Raw genomic sequence first — 16,938 nt, 5'->3', positions numbered from 1 at the left:
AGTTGTTTTGGATTTAGAAATACAAATATAAAAATTGTTTAAATAATAAAATAATGTACGAAATATAGGTACAAACTAATTTAGCCAATCAATAGCAGTTTCAGGACAAGTCGCCAAGTAGCCGTATAGTGGATGCATTTGTAGCATATTGGAATATTAACATTGTGTTATTATTGTTATTCCTTTTAGCACCTAATAGTATTGATTATAAATACTATATAATATATAATCAATGGTAATTGGTAGTAGTTATTAATTATTATAGTATGCACTAGTACTATATGCATTTGTAACCTACTTAGTAATTATAGTGTTTAGCTTTGATAGCAGACAGCGATTTGCACTTAGATACTCTGGATGAGATAAACAAGGCCATTAAACGTAATTGAGTTGGTTTTTAGAACTTTCGACAAAAAACAAAATGGTAATATTTGATTTTTTACAGATATTAAAAAATAAAAAATTAAACATAGACTATTACTAGGGCAGTGGAGTAATAACTTAAAAAAAATAATTAGTAAGCAATTAAAAATGTGTACTCACTACTCACTAGCTATAGCCGGAGTATATAGTCTCGAATACGACAAATAATGATGAAATTATTGAAATGTAAATAAAATATTATAAACGTCACTACGTCAGATAACGGTAAATTATGTACCTAGTAGATGTACAGGTACCCATTTCATCACTATACTGTCTATAATTTATGGTCCCTATAACAACAATACTATTAATACTGTACAATTATACTATAATTTATACAGGACGTATGCCACCAATTGCCGTGATTCTGAAAGCTTCATATTGGAGAGATAAAATTATCCAAAGTGGATATGACTGATTGAAAGACTGTCAGAGTCGGAGACGTAAAACGCTCTTTTGATAGGTAAGAGATAACTTATTAAATATAATTTAGGGCTGGTCTTACAATGTTCCGTAACTGGGGTCGCTAACAGTAGGAGAATAAGGGGGCATCCAACCACCCGGACCGGTTACTGCCATCAATCTGTGTGAGCGAAACGGTAATGTTCTCTACTGGGATAGATTATAGGTATTAAAAACACATTGTCATTGTAATATTTACAAGACAATTATTAATATCAATTGAATTTAAACCAAAGTTGACTGAAAAATTACACTAAAAATATTGTTTTAATGTTTGATAAAATAAGTAAATAATAATAAATATACTATTTATAATGGATACAAAAAACATAAGTATTATAATTTGATATTTTCAAGTAAATTTATTTTAAATAAATTACAAGCTAGAAAATTATTTACACAATTTATTTATAGTTCACTGTATAAAATAGATATTAACAACAAATTGCAGTCAATATTAAAAATTGGTAGAATGAACAAACTATATTTCTGACTCTATTAATCACGACTTGATCACAGTTTTTTTTTCTTTTATCATTACGTTATTACAATTTTTAAATAATTTTACTGCATTACTTAAAAATGCGACAAATATGATATATTTTCAGTTCACTACGATCAACATTTCTGTTAACATAAGCGCAATTTAAACTTGGTGGTAAAGGTATAAGTAGTGATCTCGATTTCTGAGTTCTTAATTCTAAGCGCGGCGATTGGTTGATTTCGTTTATGATTATATTTTTGTTTTCCAAAAGATGTATTATAATGGCATTAATGACAGTTGAAAATTTACAAACATTTGAAATGAATACTACGTATGTGTTTTGTACGATGACTGCTTGTTATAAACTTTTTTTCACACTGACCGCACTCGTATGGTTTTTCGCCTGTGTGCGTTCTATTATGTACAACCAAATTCCATTTTTGTGTAAATGAACTTTCACAAACGTTGCACGCATATGGTTTATCACCGGTGTGCGTTCTATCATGTTTAACCAAACTGCTTTTTAGCGAAAAAGATCGTCCACAAACTTTGCACGCATATGGTTTCTCACCGGTATGCGTTCTATTATGTACGACCAAATGTGATTGTTGCGTAAATGATCGTCCACACACGTTGCAAGCAAATGGTTTCTCGTCGATGTGCGTTCTTTTATGATTTACTAAATTGTCCATTGAGCGAGGGTTATTGCTTTCCGAATATTCTTTATCAGTCGTCTGTCGTTTACGTCTGTTCGATTTTTTCGGCGACATTGTTTCTGCATTAACTACGGCCTATAAAATAGTAATGTAAAAATACATTTTAGTTATACGTCCACTCAATAAATACAATATACGGAATTATAATAACGATTCGTGTGACTAAATTATGAGCTATGCTTATTCTTAAAAAACTTAACCATACTAATTCAACTATAATTAAAAAAAGTCACAGTTAATAGATTAATTACACAAGTTACTTAATAGTACCTTATTCTTTGGTTCATGGTGAAAAATATTAAAAATAAAAACAGATATGTTTCGAGACTATGATTATTCACAAGAATATATATATTTATGTTAATTAGTAATTACTATATTTTGCTATGTGAAATATGAATGATCATTTTTCATATTATTGTGAATTTAAGAGGCGGAGAGGAATGGGATTGAGAATTGTAACATCACAGTAACATACTGACTGGATACTAGGTACTAAAATTATCATTGTTACAGATAAATCATACAAATATATAATGTATAATCAATTAATAAATTACACAAGAATGTCTCTAATAAATATTAAATGAAATATATTACATACAAATATAATCTTATACCTACTCTATATAAAACTAATTTTATCTTTATTTGCATTATGAAATGAATAATACTCGTAGTATTGTTATAGCAAGTACGTTCATAATATTATTTTCTAATTTCAGTCATACCGCAATCTGCTTAATTACAAACGCCTTCTGGAATAGAGAACATTTTTATTGATACTATATTGTGTATGGAGCGCATAAATGTCCATAAATGATATCATCAAGTTTTTGTCTATGACAATTATATTCATATTTGTAACAAGTCAAAAAATATTCGTAGTTCATTTTCAGCGTATCATTGGTATACGTCGTACGATTACTATCTAGTGTACGTTTTGAAATTTCGTACCATACTCAGTAATCATTTGCATGGACCAACAAACGTCATACAAAATTAATAATAGTAACGAATTTAAAAACATTGGATATGCATTATTCGTGTATGTCTTCGACAATTAGAGCTTCTTGAGAACTTTTTTTCACAATGGCCACATGCATATGGTTTTTCACCGGTGTGCGTTCTTTTGTGATCAGCCAAAGTTTTATGTATCGTAAATGATCGTCCGCAAACTTCGCACGCATATGGTTTTTCACCGGTGTGCGTTCTTTTGTGATCAGCCAAAGTTTTATGTATCGTAAATGATCGTCCGCAAACTTCGCACGCATATGGTTTTTCACCGGTGTGCGTTCTTTTGTGTTCAGCCAAAGTTTTATGTATCGTAAATGATCGTCCGCAAACTTCGCACGCGTATGGTTTTTCACCGGTGTGCGTTCTTTTGTGTACAACCAAAGTTTTATGTATCGTAAATGATCGTCCGCAAACTTCGCACGCATATGGTTTTTCACCGGTGTGCGTTCTTTTGTGTTCAGCCAAAGTTTTATGTATCGTAAATGATCGTCCACAAACGTTACACGCATATGGTTTTTCACCGGTGTGCGTTCTTTTGTGTTCAGCCAAAGTTTTATGTATCGTAAATGATCGTCCGCAAACTTCGCACGCATATGGTTTTTCACCGGTGTGAGTTCTATAATGAACAACCAAAGATGAATTTTTTGCAAATGATCGTCCACAAACATTGCACGCATATGGTTTTTCACCGGTGTGCGTTCTTTTATGTATACTTAATTTAGATTTGCTGATAAATGTTTTAAAGCAAACGTTGCACACAAGAGGTAGTTTTCTAATATGAACATTTTCGTGACTGTGTACGCTGTTAGTATTCTTTAACTCTTTACTATAATATGGACTGAAATACAAATCTGTGTTGGTTATGGAGCGATATTTTAATGTGTGATTGTCCCCAGTAACGACAATTTCAAGATTTCTTTTGCTGTTTTCACTTACATCATGAACGTTACTATTGTATGTCTCCTTATCCATGTCCATTGAGCAAGTGTAATTGTTTTCCGAATATTCCTTATCAAACGTCTGTCCTTTATGTTTGTTCGATTTTTTCTGTGACATTGTTTCTGCATAATCCGTGACCTTTAAAATAATTAGTAACTAAGAAAATACATTTTACACAATTTACCTCTAGTGAACTAAAATGCCGTACATATACGGAATTATTATATTTTATCTATAATAATAACGATTTACGTAACTGAATTACTGCAGAACACTTATTAGAACACTGAACTACACAATCATTACCATAATAGTTTTAGCAGAGCGATGTGTTTTTTTTGTGTTATATACACGACAAGTAGTTGAAATAATAATTCAATCTTTGGAAGTGGTTTCTGATAATAAATTGAATTTAGATTGTACTTTAGAGAGATTAAAATAGAAAATTTCCAGTAAATTTATAAATAATCAGGAAAAACAAATAATAAACTCAAGGATAAATGGAAACTTTACGCAAAATCAGTTTTTGTAATCCAAAAAGGAATAACTTTAGGTACCTACCTAGTTGAGATATTTGTTATAGTAGCATTTTGTAAACATTAAAATTTACTTTTTTAATCACTGTCTACAATTTTTTTTGTTTGGTCAAAAACCTAGAATATTTTCTCAAAAGTAGTTTATATGCCAATTAAGACCTAGTTAATTTGTTTTAGTTTAATAATAATTATTGTGTACATGAAACTTTTACGTACCAATATTATTATATTTTATACGTATAAAATTAAATCATGGTGAAATTTCAAAACGATAGATTAATTTTATGTTATTGCCTATTCATACCAAGAAATTATTTACAACATTTTACGGTTGGCATTTACTTAAAAATTAATAATAATATAATATTATATGAATGTGTGTATAATAATTAAAAATCAATAGCAAAATAAATGCTAGGTTTTTATTTATTTGTTTATTATTATAAATATTTTTACATAATATATAATGCTATTATACAGTAAAATATCATACTTATACGTATTGAGTATAATATTTTAGAATTAGGTATATTACAACTTTTTCTTTTAAAATTATTTTATTTAAAAATAATTTGTTTATAAAACTGTATGGATTACAATGTAGGTAATAGGTTTTAAAATAAGTAAGTTTTATGACAATGTACGTAATATGTTCTAAGTTGAGCAAAAAAATATTATTACTTATGGTCAAGCATCCAGCAGTCATTTGACCTTTACTTATTAATTTATTATAGTAGTTCACTAAGTAAATGTCTTTTTCGTCTTCTGCGTACATTATTACTGGAGAGCGAGACGGTGGATAATTCTTTAATTAATTAATGACTATGATAATTTAAATTAGTATGAATATTATAGTAATATCATTCAGCTAATTGATTAAGAATAATAATTTATATTTATGACGATTTTTATTAGTAAAATCTCAATGAGAGAATGTTACTTCTCAAAAGCTGATATTTATTTATTAATTAATTAATTAACGCCCGTTAGGTCAATTTTACAAAAGAAACAAAGATAATATTATTATTACAATACAATTATTTTATAATTGTTTAGGTACGAAATAATACGCAGAACTTAATATAATTTGGATTAAGCAGTGTTGGTAAACAGAACTATCCTACAAAAAGGCGGTGGACTCATTTCGGCGGAAGAATAAACGCCAAAATCCTAGGTACGCATAGTGTGTTCCACGGTTAATAGATAACAGGTATTAAGTAACAGATATTAAATTTAGAACTATATAGTTCAAAAACTCCAGGTCAGGTTACAATTTTACAATTGTACATTATTGTACAATGGAAGAAATACCAGAATGGTGAAATAAATCGTACCTATAGAATATGTGAAAAAAGTGGGATTTTAATTTATGATTTTATATAATATGAGTTTTTATAAGATAGCAATTTATAAATGACTACTTGCATAAAATATTAATTATGTCACATGTTAGCTATAACAGGTATACAATATTAGATTGGCGTTTATGTACTAAACATTTTGGCGCAAAGGATAGGTCATTTTTGTACCTTTGGCGCTTATGTCATATAGTAATTAATATATTTGCCAGACGCATTAAATGGTCGATTGCGACTATAATTGGAGATACGAAAAGGGACGCAAATGGAGCAACGGAGCGTGTGGAATGTTATATGATAGCTATATTGAAACATTTGTAGCGTTTTAGTACTCGAGGGCTTTGCATGTATGTTCTATTCTTTAACATAACTGGAACAAAATAACTAAAACCGTTATTTTCATTTAAATATCCAAATTTGAAATAATTTGAACTAAAAATAAGTTTTTATATGTAATATCAGAATTTTTGAATATGACTATAAGGATAATTTATTATATTTTTTGTGTTAAATGTTAATAGGTAAAAATCTATTAATAGCACAAAGGAGAAAATATATTTTGTGAATTAAATGCTTGTATGAAAATTTCAAGGCTCTATTCATACTTGAATTAGGTTCAAATTGAATTGATTTTGTCAAAAACTGATTTTACGTAAAACGTTTTTGATAATTATTTTTTAAATTGCCTACTAAGAATTTTTTACTTTTGATTCACCGAAGTACCAATTACATATATTTGATTTTCTATAAGAAACCATTCTAAAAGTTGAGATTTTGAAATTTTTCAGAATAATAATAAGTGACTACACATTCACACACAAAATACACATTAAAATTAATATAATCATTGCTCAATTTAGAATATAAATTTATGAATCATTAATGTATTTTTTGTTATTTAATGGTTAATACTAGATATTAATTTGAATTATTGAAAAAATTAATGAATATTGATAGAAGATACTATAAGCCTTGTATGTTTTTATTTGGTGGAACCAACCAGGGGAGGGCTAATAATGACACTATATTGAAAATGTTTGCAGTGTAATAGGTCAAAAAATGTCCCCTTCCCTTTAAATTACTTATAGTTTTACTATTATGACTTAATATATATACATAAAATAAAAATTGTAATAAGTGATATTCAGTCATAGGGTACATCCATAATGATTAATAAAATTAATATTAATTAAAAAAATATATATATATAACCTTTAAAGCTTTCTTCTTCTTCCTCTTTAATAATTTTTGTAATCTACAAAAAAAAAATTTATTTACATATTAACTAAACAACATAATATATTATATATAATAATATACTAAATGCACAATATAGGTAGAATAAAAAAAAATGTGTATTTTTTAGTATTTGCATTTATTATTACAGAAAAAAGATTATGAAGCTTATTGTACTCATTATTCATACTTACATTTTGGGCGGATTCTCGTGAATTTTTGAAATTCTTGAATTATAAGTATTGTTGATTATAGCAGTATCTAAACAAAATTGTAATAATGGTATAATATATATATTACAATATAATACAAAATAAAAATATATAGCAAAAAAAAATATTATTTGATAAATGAAATATAAAATTATAAAAGTGAACTTCTTGTGTTAATTTATAGAGTAATACAATTCAAAACACTTTTATAGAAAGAACAATTTAAAGTTCCAAATGTTACCCATGTTTATTTCTTTTGAATAATCTTCAGTTATTACTTTATTCAAGTATTTCATTTTTTTATGATTTTTATGTTTAGTTTTATCTTTTGACGTCTCAGTTTCTTCTTTAGTTGCAATCTTAAACAAATCATTTAACAATTAAAATCTAATTATAAGAAGGTTCATTTCTTTTGATGAAATGTCAAATGCTTTCAATGTCTGGTTCTATCACTAATAGATATTTATATATTCTTTATAATTGAAGAGTAGATGCAAGAACCAGTTATCTCCATATTTTGTAGTTATTCAGGAGGCATAAAATATTACCCAATTATTGCACAGGACTCAAAACTATATTCAGGGATGATAAATAGAAATTAGTATGCTATTAGGCTATGGAATGGAGAGAAATACTTTGAAGAATTATACTGAAATTCTGTATCAGAAAAATAAAATGCATAATCTTTAAAAACATACATTAAAAAAAAAAAAAGTGAAAAGCTGGTTTTTGCACCAGACCTTTTAATTTAAAATAATTAGAAATTAGTTAATACCTTAGATTTTTTAAATTTTTTTTTGATTTTTTTTGATTGACTTTTTAATCTAAAAAAAAAAATTCATTAAATCATTAAGTAATGGAATATGTATTAATTCCAATTTAAATGTGTATGAGACATCGAAAAAGAAGAAAATACAAATTATAATATATCAAATTATCTATATTTAAGTACTTATAAAAAACTAATATTATCTAAAATAATTTATTATACAGTGTATAGCAAATAAAGTTTATTTGCAATCATTTAACAATGCAAGTATATGATCCATATTGTTTTATTATTTTATACTTACAAAGCATTACCATAGTCTGTACACAAGGAAGTATCAGCCAAATCTAAAAGACAAATTAAATTAATCATCATTATCCATTCAAATGTGTGAAGTTACAAACAATTGAGATTTTTTTGGAAGGGTTCATTTAAATCCAAAAGCATTTTAGAGCACATATTTTTTTTACTTTGAACTCTCTTCTTTGAATGAATTGCGTCATTTTCATTTTCTAAATTATTTATAAGTTGAACCTAATGTGAAAAAAAAATTGTAAATAATTTTAATGAAACAAAAGGAAAAGTTAAAACCTGTAGATTTTTTTTCTTTTTTTTTTCCTTTTTAATTTTTTTTATTATCCTTTTCAACCTAAAAAAACAACAACATTAAAGAAAATTAATAATTATACTTGATAAGTTTATTTAGAACCATATACAGTGAAATGCGGAAAAAATAGCTCTAAATAGCAGACATTCTAGGTCACCAAAATTGTATGCTATTCAGAGGAGGTATTTTTGAAATTTATAAAAAGTAAATGTTTTAAAGGAAAAAATATGCATTATGTTAAATTTAATTATAGTGTTTTAACAATTAACAAATAAGTCAAATAAAATATAAACAAATATCCCCATTTAAAATATAATATAATACCAAAACAACATAGTTTCCTTTAAAAAAATCAAAAGATAAAAAATGTAGGTAAGTGTCGAGCAGACCACTGTAATGAATGAGTTAAATTTTAAACTCATTGTTATATAATTTTGATAAATGAACAACTTATAAGGAAACTTATATTCAATTTTCAAGAATCTTGAGTAAAAAAAATGTTTTTAACATTTAAAGATCCCAAACGTCAATAAATAGCTTGAAAAGAAAATATTTAGACATTTATTTTATATGTTGGAAATGTTAACAAAAATATCAAGTATCTATTTATGATTATTCGTTTTTGAGTTATACCAAACAAATAAAATCAATTTTATCAAATACTGGGTTCATGTAAAAATTCCATTTTTTTTTTTTTAAAACAGGCATCCGCTATTTGAATAAATAAAATATGCGCCATAATATGACCTAAAAAATCTTAAAAAAAACTTATATTTATTAACAAAAGATTATTTATGAAATAATAGGTACATTTAAAATTAATTAAAAACTACGGTTTGTTTACATTTTTAATTACTGTTCGATAGGCCACAATACGCTGGACTATTTAAAAATAGACTTTAATATAAACAAAAATATGGGTATTTTTCATATGTATTTAAAAAAAAAATAATAATAATAATAATAAAAATAAATGACAACATTTTTATAATTTTCATACCAAATAATATAAACTAGATTTATGAAAATACAAAATAAAAGGTTGCATACAAATTAGCAAAAAATAGCATCAAAATCCTAAAATACTTAAAATATGCAAAAAAATAGCATTATAAAATTTCATACTTGGAGTCACGGGTACATAAAACAAATTTATAGCTTACTCTGCTATTTCTATCTGTATTCTATAATAATTAGCAAATGCTATAAAATCCGAGCCCTGGTTATTACATTAAAAAGTAATGAAAATGTTTCCATTCCAAGAAATGGTCTATTGGGAGCAGTGGTGTATTGGTAAATAAATTTAAGGGTATAACACACTTAAAAGTTGAATATACCTAATTATACCTACTTTAAATGACACTTAGTATTAGTATTACTTAATAATAATCTTTTATTACTTTATTACAACACTTACCCTCCATGTGTATATGTATATGCAGTGGGCTCCACCCAGAAATTAATTCCTATATACGCCACTGTTTATATGTACCAAGTATCTCAGTATCAAATATATTTTTATTTTTTTAATTAATTCATTTCATAAAGATCATAAAGAATACAAATTTTTATTATCAAACTTAAAAAAAATTGTATAGTAAAATAATGGACTATATTAATAAAATAATAAACAACATTAGATAATATACAGTACTTAATGTCATAATAAAATATTATTGTATTAATTTGTACATTATTATTATTATTTTCAACTTTTGTTTGGTAATATGACTGATGATAAATTGGAGGTGTGCGTATACCCATAAAAGACTAATTGTCTTAAAGGTATACGCATAAATCCATGCGTATACCCTCCAATACACCACTGATTGGGAAGGGTCCATTAGGGGAGGTTTCACAGTAGTTATATTTTTATAAAAAGAAAACCATAAAAAACATACTACTATTATTATTATATTATAGATAATATTACTGTTGAAATGTAAAATAATTAATAAAATTAATTGTATTTATATAAATAAGTTATGAAATTATATTGATAACCAACTAACCAAGGAAAGGAATAATAATAGTAATAATAATAATAATAATAATAAGAAAAAAATGTATACTTTAGAGCTTATTGCCATCTATATTTTACAGACTTTGTCTTTGTTTTATTTATATTGTATAATTTTGGACCATTTAAGTTTTTTTTGAAGATTAAATAGTATTGTAATACATTTTGTTTTTATAAATATAAATTTTTTACATAATATAAAAAAGAAAATAACACAAAATATATCATTATCACTGAGCATAAGAGAAAATATTTTTCTTTAAAGTTTAATTATTTTAATCGTTCAATAAATACTGATTTTATTAATTTGTCAATAGTTGTTTTAGTTTTCATTCTTTTTAATCTTGGCTTAAGATTCAACTTATAATAATAAGTATAATATAAACTAAACTGAATTTGTTAATTTTATAAATACCTTGTATACTCCTCTTCATTTATAGAATTAATATTTGTATTAATGTTAGTAACAGTTTTATCTGAAAATATAATCAAATAAAAAAAGGTAAGCAAGTGGGTACCACTCTGTTGTACATTAAATGTCAAGTTGGTCACTTTAATAGGTATGTTAAATTTGAATTCAAATGATATATACAAAAAATAATTTTGAGCGGGGACAGTCTGTCAACATTTATCATTAAGAGGACGCTATACCCGCATGTGTTGTCTCTGTCTTATACACGCGTAACATAGCTAAAAACTGTCCCGCGCAAAACAGTTTTTAGTTATGTTACACGTGTATAAGACAGAGACAACACATACGGGTATAGCGTTCTCTTAAGTATATTCTATCATATTTTTTTTGATATACCTAACCTTTAAGTTTAATAATAGATGAATTGACTCTTTGACTCCAATATTAAAGCTAACAACATAAAATGGATACCATTGAACACAAATTTGCTATGTTTTAAGTTTGTAAGACAGAGACAACACATAAGGGAGGGGGGTATGACTTTTTTTTATTTTTCCCAATTTTTTAAATAAAATAGTGGAACTTATTAGTTTTAACCTTTCTTAAGTACACACTAAATCTAATTTATTATCCAAAACAACCCAAATAAACTTATTGTATATACAAACAGATACAAAAAATCAACCAATAATTGTAAAATCAATACATTCATGGCGCCGTTCAAAATCTAAAATTATGAGTATTGTAAACAATAAATGTAAATATTCAAGTAAAATAGCTTACCTTTATTAGCTTTTTTCTTGAATTCATTCAAATGAAAATCCACTTTACAGTCTTCGTTTGATAGAGTATTTTGATTTGTTTCTGTCTTTGATAAAGCTTTATTGTTGTCAAAATTATTATTATCGTGTACCTAAAAAAAAAATTACAATCTCATTAATTATTATTATTTTTTTTTTAAATTAGAATACAAACCTTTTTTTTATCTCTCATTTTTTTCTTATGTTTTTTTCTACAGTTGACATAGCAATCAAATATAATAACATGAATAAGAATTATTTAAATAGGTACATATAAAATATATCATAAAATTATAAGTTTATAACACTTATTTCATTATTTAATTTTAAGTTGCATATAGTTGACCACAAATTTAAAAACAGAAAACAAACCAATTAATTAAAATAAAAACTCTTTTTACTGTTTAGATATTTGTTCTTTAAGCACATAATAAACCCCACAAAATTTTATTTTTGTTATAATTAGGATCACATTTTTAGATTAAAAAACTTGAAATTTATTAAAATCCTCTTAAAAATGTGCAAAAAATCAAAATCAAAATATACAAATTGTTTAACAAAAATATACACTTGTATAATTGAATTTTTTTGTTTTTTAAAGCTAATAATAATTATAAAAATAGGATAGAAATTCATTGCAACACAAAAGATAAAATATTTGTAAATGTAAGTCTTATTAAAATACTTTATTATAATTTAATTTAAAAAAAAGTTAAACATTTTATGGTCCTTAAAAATGATCAAAATAATAATGTAAGTATTAAGTACATTAATTTTCATTTTTCATAGATACTTACAATGTTAATTGTATGTTACCTCTTTCTGAAACATTAGAAATAGAAATACAAGTTGTCAATTCATCTAAAAACAAAAAAAAATATAATAAATATTAATCAATGCTCGTTATAATGATTTCCACTGTTATAACACAGTAGCAAAAACGAAAAACAACTTACCTTTGGTTAAATTGGTAGCGCCTATTATGTCTTTACTTAAATTCTTGTTAATTTCATCACACGTCTCAGTATAAAACTTATTTGTCTTTAATGAAGCTTTTATTTTTTTATTTTTTTTATTATTTTTTATCTAAAAAGGTATAATATTAATTTAATAAATTATTTATAATTGTATTTATTTTTAAAATAATACAAACTTTCTTTTTATCTCCCATTTTATTCTTCTTTTTTTCTTTTAATTTTCTTTTTCTATAAATGGTTAATACATTAATATTTTTATACAGTTATATTCATTTTCAAGAAATTAAAAATAAATAAGTCATTATTAATTACAAATTAATAATTATAATAATATAACATATTTAGAATGTGACATGGACAATACTGTGATGAGCATTAAAACAACTATACAATAATTATTAATTAAAAATGTATAAAAACTGGAATACATGTTTTTATATTTAAAATAATTTATTATTGTTTTATTGGAAAAATAATTATTTATAAATTAAACAATATGTAACAAAATAAATAATTAAGTTATTTATTATTAATAATTGTATAATATAGGTTTAAATTATTCAATAGATAATAATGAAAATATTAACTCATTTTAAAGACATTTCAATTAACTTACAATGTCAATCCTTTTTCTACTTCTGAAACATTTGCAATAGAAATATGAGTTGAAAATTCATCTAAAAATTGAAACAGATATATTGAATATTAATTATATAATAACATTATATGATATAAAAAGACCTTTCAGTAAATCGGTACCTCCTGTTTTGTCAAAATTCAAATATTCGTCACAGGATGCTGTGATTTTTTTTGGTGATGTGGTGATTAGCTGAGTCTAAAAAATATAATTCAAATATATTTATAAAGTAGAAACATACCTATAATATATTATTATGCATATTATTTTATAAATTCAATAAATTACATACATTATGTTTCAATGCATTGTCCGCAGAATAATTAGATAAAATTTCATTTTTAGTTAACTGCTATAATAAAAACATATAAATATATATTATGAGTATTAGTTTTATGAATACTTTTTTAAAATTATTTAAGGCACCTTGATTTTTTTCTTTTTCTTCTTCATTTTTTGTACATCTTTTATAATCTACAAAATAAAGCATTTAGTATTTACTAAGGGATTAATTATAATTTTTTTTTACAATGAACTGAAATTATATAAAAAAAAAAATGGATCAAGGTTTTTACATTACAGTTAATAATATTAAATTTAAGGAACAAAACTGTTTTTTAACATTAAAAATCAAAGCACTATCAATAAAATTTAAATTAATAAATAACAATATTTTTTTTTATATTAAATAAATAATCAATCTTTTCAGTTTACTAGGCAAAAACTATAGGAGCTTAATAAAGTAAAGTATTACTATTAAAAATGTTTCTAATTGAAATTAAAGCACGAATTAAGACTTATATGATGTAATATATTATAATATCTAAACTATGTCAGTATGAGGGTATGTGAACAATATAATTTATAAATATAAACCTAATCATTTTTTGCTTACCCGAGTCATTTTAAATTATAAGCAGTCATGCATTGATTTTGATAATTGTCACTATTTAACAGTGTATTATATTAAAAAACGCGAATTATATATTTAAAAATATAAAACTATACATTTCTGTACTCAATATTTCCACGTGATAAAATAATAAATAAACATTGTTACAGCTATTGGATACTATATGTCTAAATATTAAAAATTATATAATAAACATTAAACACCATAGAATAGTAGATAAATTCTCATTGAAGAGAAAAGATTAGAATAATCTGGTGCAATGGCAAATCTTCATTAATAATTGGGTATGGCCATGGGACACATTTGGAGCCAAATTTTGAAAATATCATATTATCATAGATTACTGATAAATCCATATAATGATCAGTGATAAAACAATTTTTGATTATAAAAATAATTTTGGCGCGCAAGGCTTGTTTAAATGCAACTTGTCATTATTATTAATAAATTAATTTACCTGGCCAAGACTCAGTGAGCCTTGTATTGGTAGATAGAAGCTAAAATAGCTTGTAACTTGTAAGTCCCTATAATTTGAATTTAATGATTAATTATTTTGTACAAAAAACGATTCTATAAACCATAACGAGACATGATGTACCATTAAAGGGATTGGAAGCGATGATTTCCTGTCTTTATCTAACACACATGCAACATAGGATTATAGACGTGTTCTATTTCCAACGTACCGATTAATATAATGAAGTGATAAGAATTCTGAATACAGATTTGAATTCGTCATAAAGTCTACTTGAGATCGACTTTCCCACATTTTTTATTTAATCCTCCCAAAATCCGAAAAACGTTATATTAAAAAAGAGTAATTAAAAAATTGACATATTTCAATTTTTGGAGTAGTAAAATCAAAAAATCAAAAATGTGGGAAAGTCGATCTCAAGAAGACTTGATGACGAATTCAAATCTGTATTCAGAATTTTTATCGCTTCATTATATCAATTGGTACGTTGGAAATAGAACACGTCTATAATCCTATGTTGCGTGTGTGTTAGACAAAGACAGAAAATTATCGCTTCCAATCCACTGACCATCGCCACTGACCTAAAATTTAAGCGGCGCAACTGGTCCATGGCCCTTATAAACATTTATTTTTGATAAAAATACGGCCGAAAGGGAGGGGATTCAACACCCCCCCCTGGCTACGCCACTGTTAAGGATATTGTATTATATATTACATTTATTTTTCAATTTGTAGTGTTTGGAAGAAACGAGTTCCAAAAGGAACGGATTCATGGAACAAATTCCTTTTTATAAAAAAAAAGAACGACGAAATGAATGAATTCTTTTTCAATGAAAATGAACGAAATTTATTGTCGTTCCTTTCGAATTTCAATTTACATAGATATTTAAATAATTAAAATTAAAATATATTTTTAGAAGTTCATTAAAAAGTTGTGAAAGTTTTTTTAGAGTATAATACACCAAAGCCCTCAAATGCTTTTGTCGAGAGATTGTTTACTAGGTACTATATCTAATAAAATGACCAAGGCTGTGAATTTGATGCACTTAAAAACTATTAAATATGCACTAAAAACTAACAAAATATGCTCTACAATACTTAAAATATGCTCTTATTTTTCAAAAAAAGCATTTATACGATGAATATACCTAATTTATATAAACATTTATTGTAATTTTTCCTTGAAAAAAGAATTTGTTCCAGTTTCAGGAATCCGCTGCTTTTGGAACTCGTTCCTTCCAAACACACTGGCCGTTAATCGTTATAGGTATAACACTTATAATCCAATATCAACTTACCTACCATAATATTATATAGAACGGGTATAGGTAAATTCCATTTGATTTCTATAATAATTAGCACATTATCATGCTAAACACAGAACCTAAGCTCAGGTCTAATAACATAACTTAACACAGTGGCGTAGCCAGGATTTTATTTCGGGGAGGGCTGATCAATTTTTGTAAAGTACAATTTAAGATTTTTGTAACGATTATTTTCATAGACCATTAAAAATTAAAATATATTTTTAATTTTCTTGATATTTCAGGGGGGGCTACAGCCTCCTCAGCCCTCCCCCTGGCTACGCCACTACAGTTTAAAACCGTAGCCCGTATACATACGCGGTTCGAAATATATGATTCTTTGTAAAACAGTGTATTGGTACCTACCTATATATAATATATTATTCAAATCAGTTTTCACAATATTGTCGATTAACGGCACATGTGCAATAATAACAGCAATAACAATCAATTAATGATATATCATAATATATTATAGGTAAGTGTATACATATTACTGTAATCGTGCGCCGTCTCTGCATGTGCCGAACGTCAAAGTCCATCCGACTCGCTCACACTTTCGGCCGTTATCGCGCGCTCGGACAGGCGCACACGCGGCGCGCCGGAGACCAAAGTTCCAAACCACCGTTGTTGGCCCA

The 16,938-nt window shown here is 25.8% G+C and overlaps 1 protein-coding gene across 7 annotated transcripts; it reads right to left on the bottom strand.

Moving 5' to 3' along the window:
• Window positions 1–1,230: 1,230 nt before the first annotated feature.
• Window positions 1,231–16,928, bottom strand: LOC132930478 (zinc finger protein 716-like). 7 transcript variants are annotated; one of them, XM_060996385.1, is made up of 20 exons: window positions 16,798–16,928; window positions 14,035–14,082; window positions 13,901–13,960; window positions 13,713–13,806; window positions 13,588–13,648; window positions 13,148–13,199; window positions 12,951–13,080; window positions 12,792–12,855; window positions 12,170–12,206; window positions 11,978–12,107; window positions 11,198–11,258; window positions 8,747–8,804; window positions 8,560–8,689; window positions 8,460–8,502; window positions 8,162–8,210; window positions 7,628–7,745; window positions 7,369–7,435; window positions 7,151–7,193; window positions 4,042–4,182; window positions 1,231–2,163 (listed from the first exon to the last, which is right to left on the bottom strand). In XM_060996385.1, the coding sequence occupies exons 1-20, from the start codon at window positions 16,840–16,842 to the stop codon at window positions 1,678–1,680; spliced, it is 1,917 nt and encodes a 638-aa protein (XP_060852368.1). In that variant the 5' UTR covers window positions 16,843–16,928; the 3' UTR covers window positions 1,231–1,677. The 7 variants fall into 7 exon arrangements, with proteins under 7 accessions (XP_060852368.1, XP_060852369.1, XP_060852362.1 ...); XM_060996386.1 differs by lacking the exon at window positions 4,042–4,182; XM_060996379.1 differs by lacking the exon at window positions 1,231–2,163 and having other exon boundaries at window positions 2,750–4,182.
• Window positions 16,929–16,938: the final 10 nt, after the last annotated feature.

This window comes from Rhopalosiphum padi, chromosome 4, assembly GCF_020882245.1.
Source record: "Rhopalosiphum padi isolate XX-2018 chromosome 4, ASM2088224v1, whole genome shotgun sequence".
Classification (NCBI taxonomy): domain Eukaryota; kingdom Metazoa; phylum Arthropoda; class Insecta; order Hemiptera; family Aphididae; genus Rhopalosiphum; species Rhopalosiphum padi.
The sequence above is the reverse complement of the archived record's forward strand: the minus strand, read 5'-3'. Positions and strand labels throughout refer to the sequence as shown.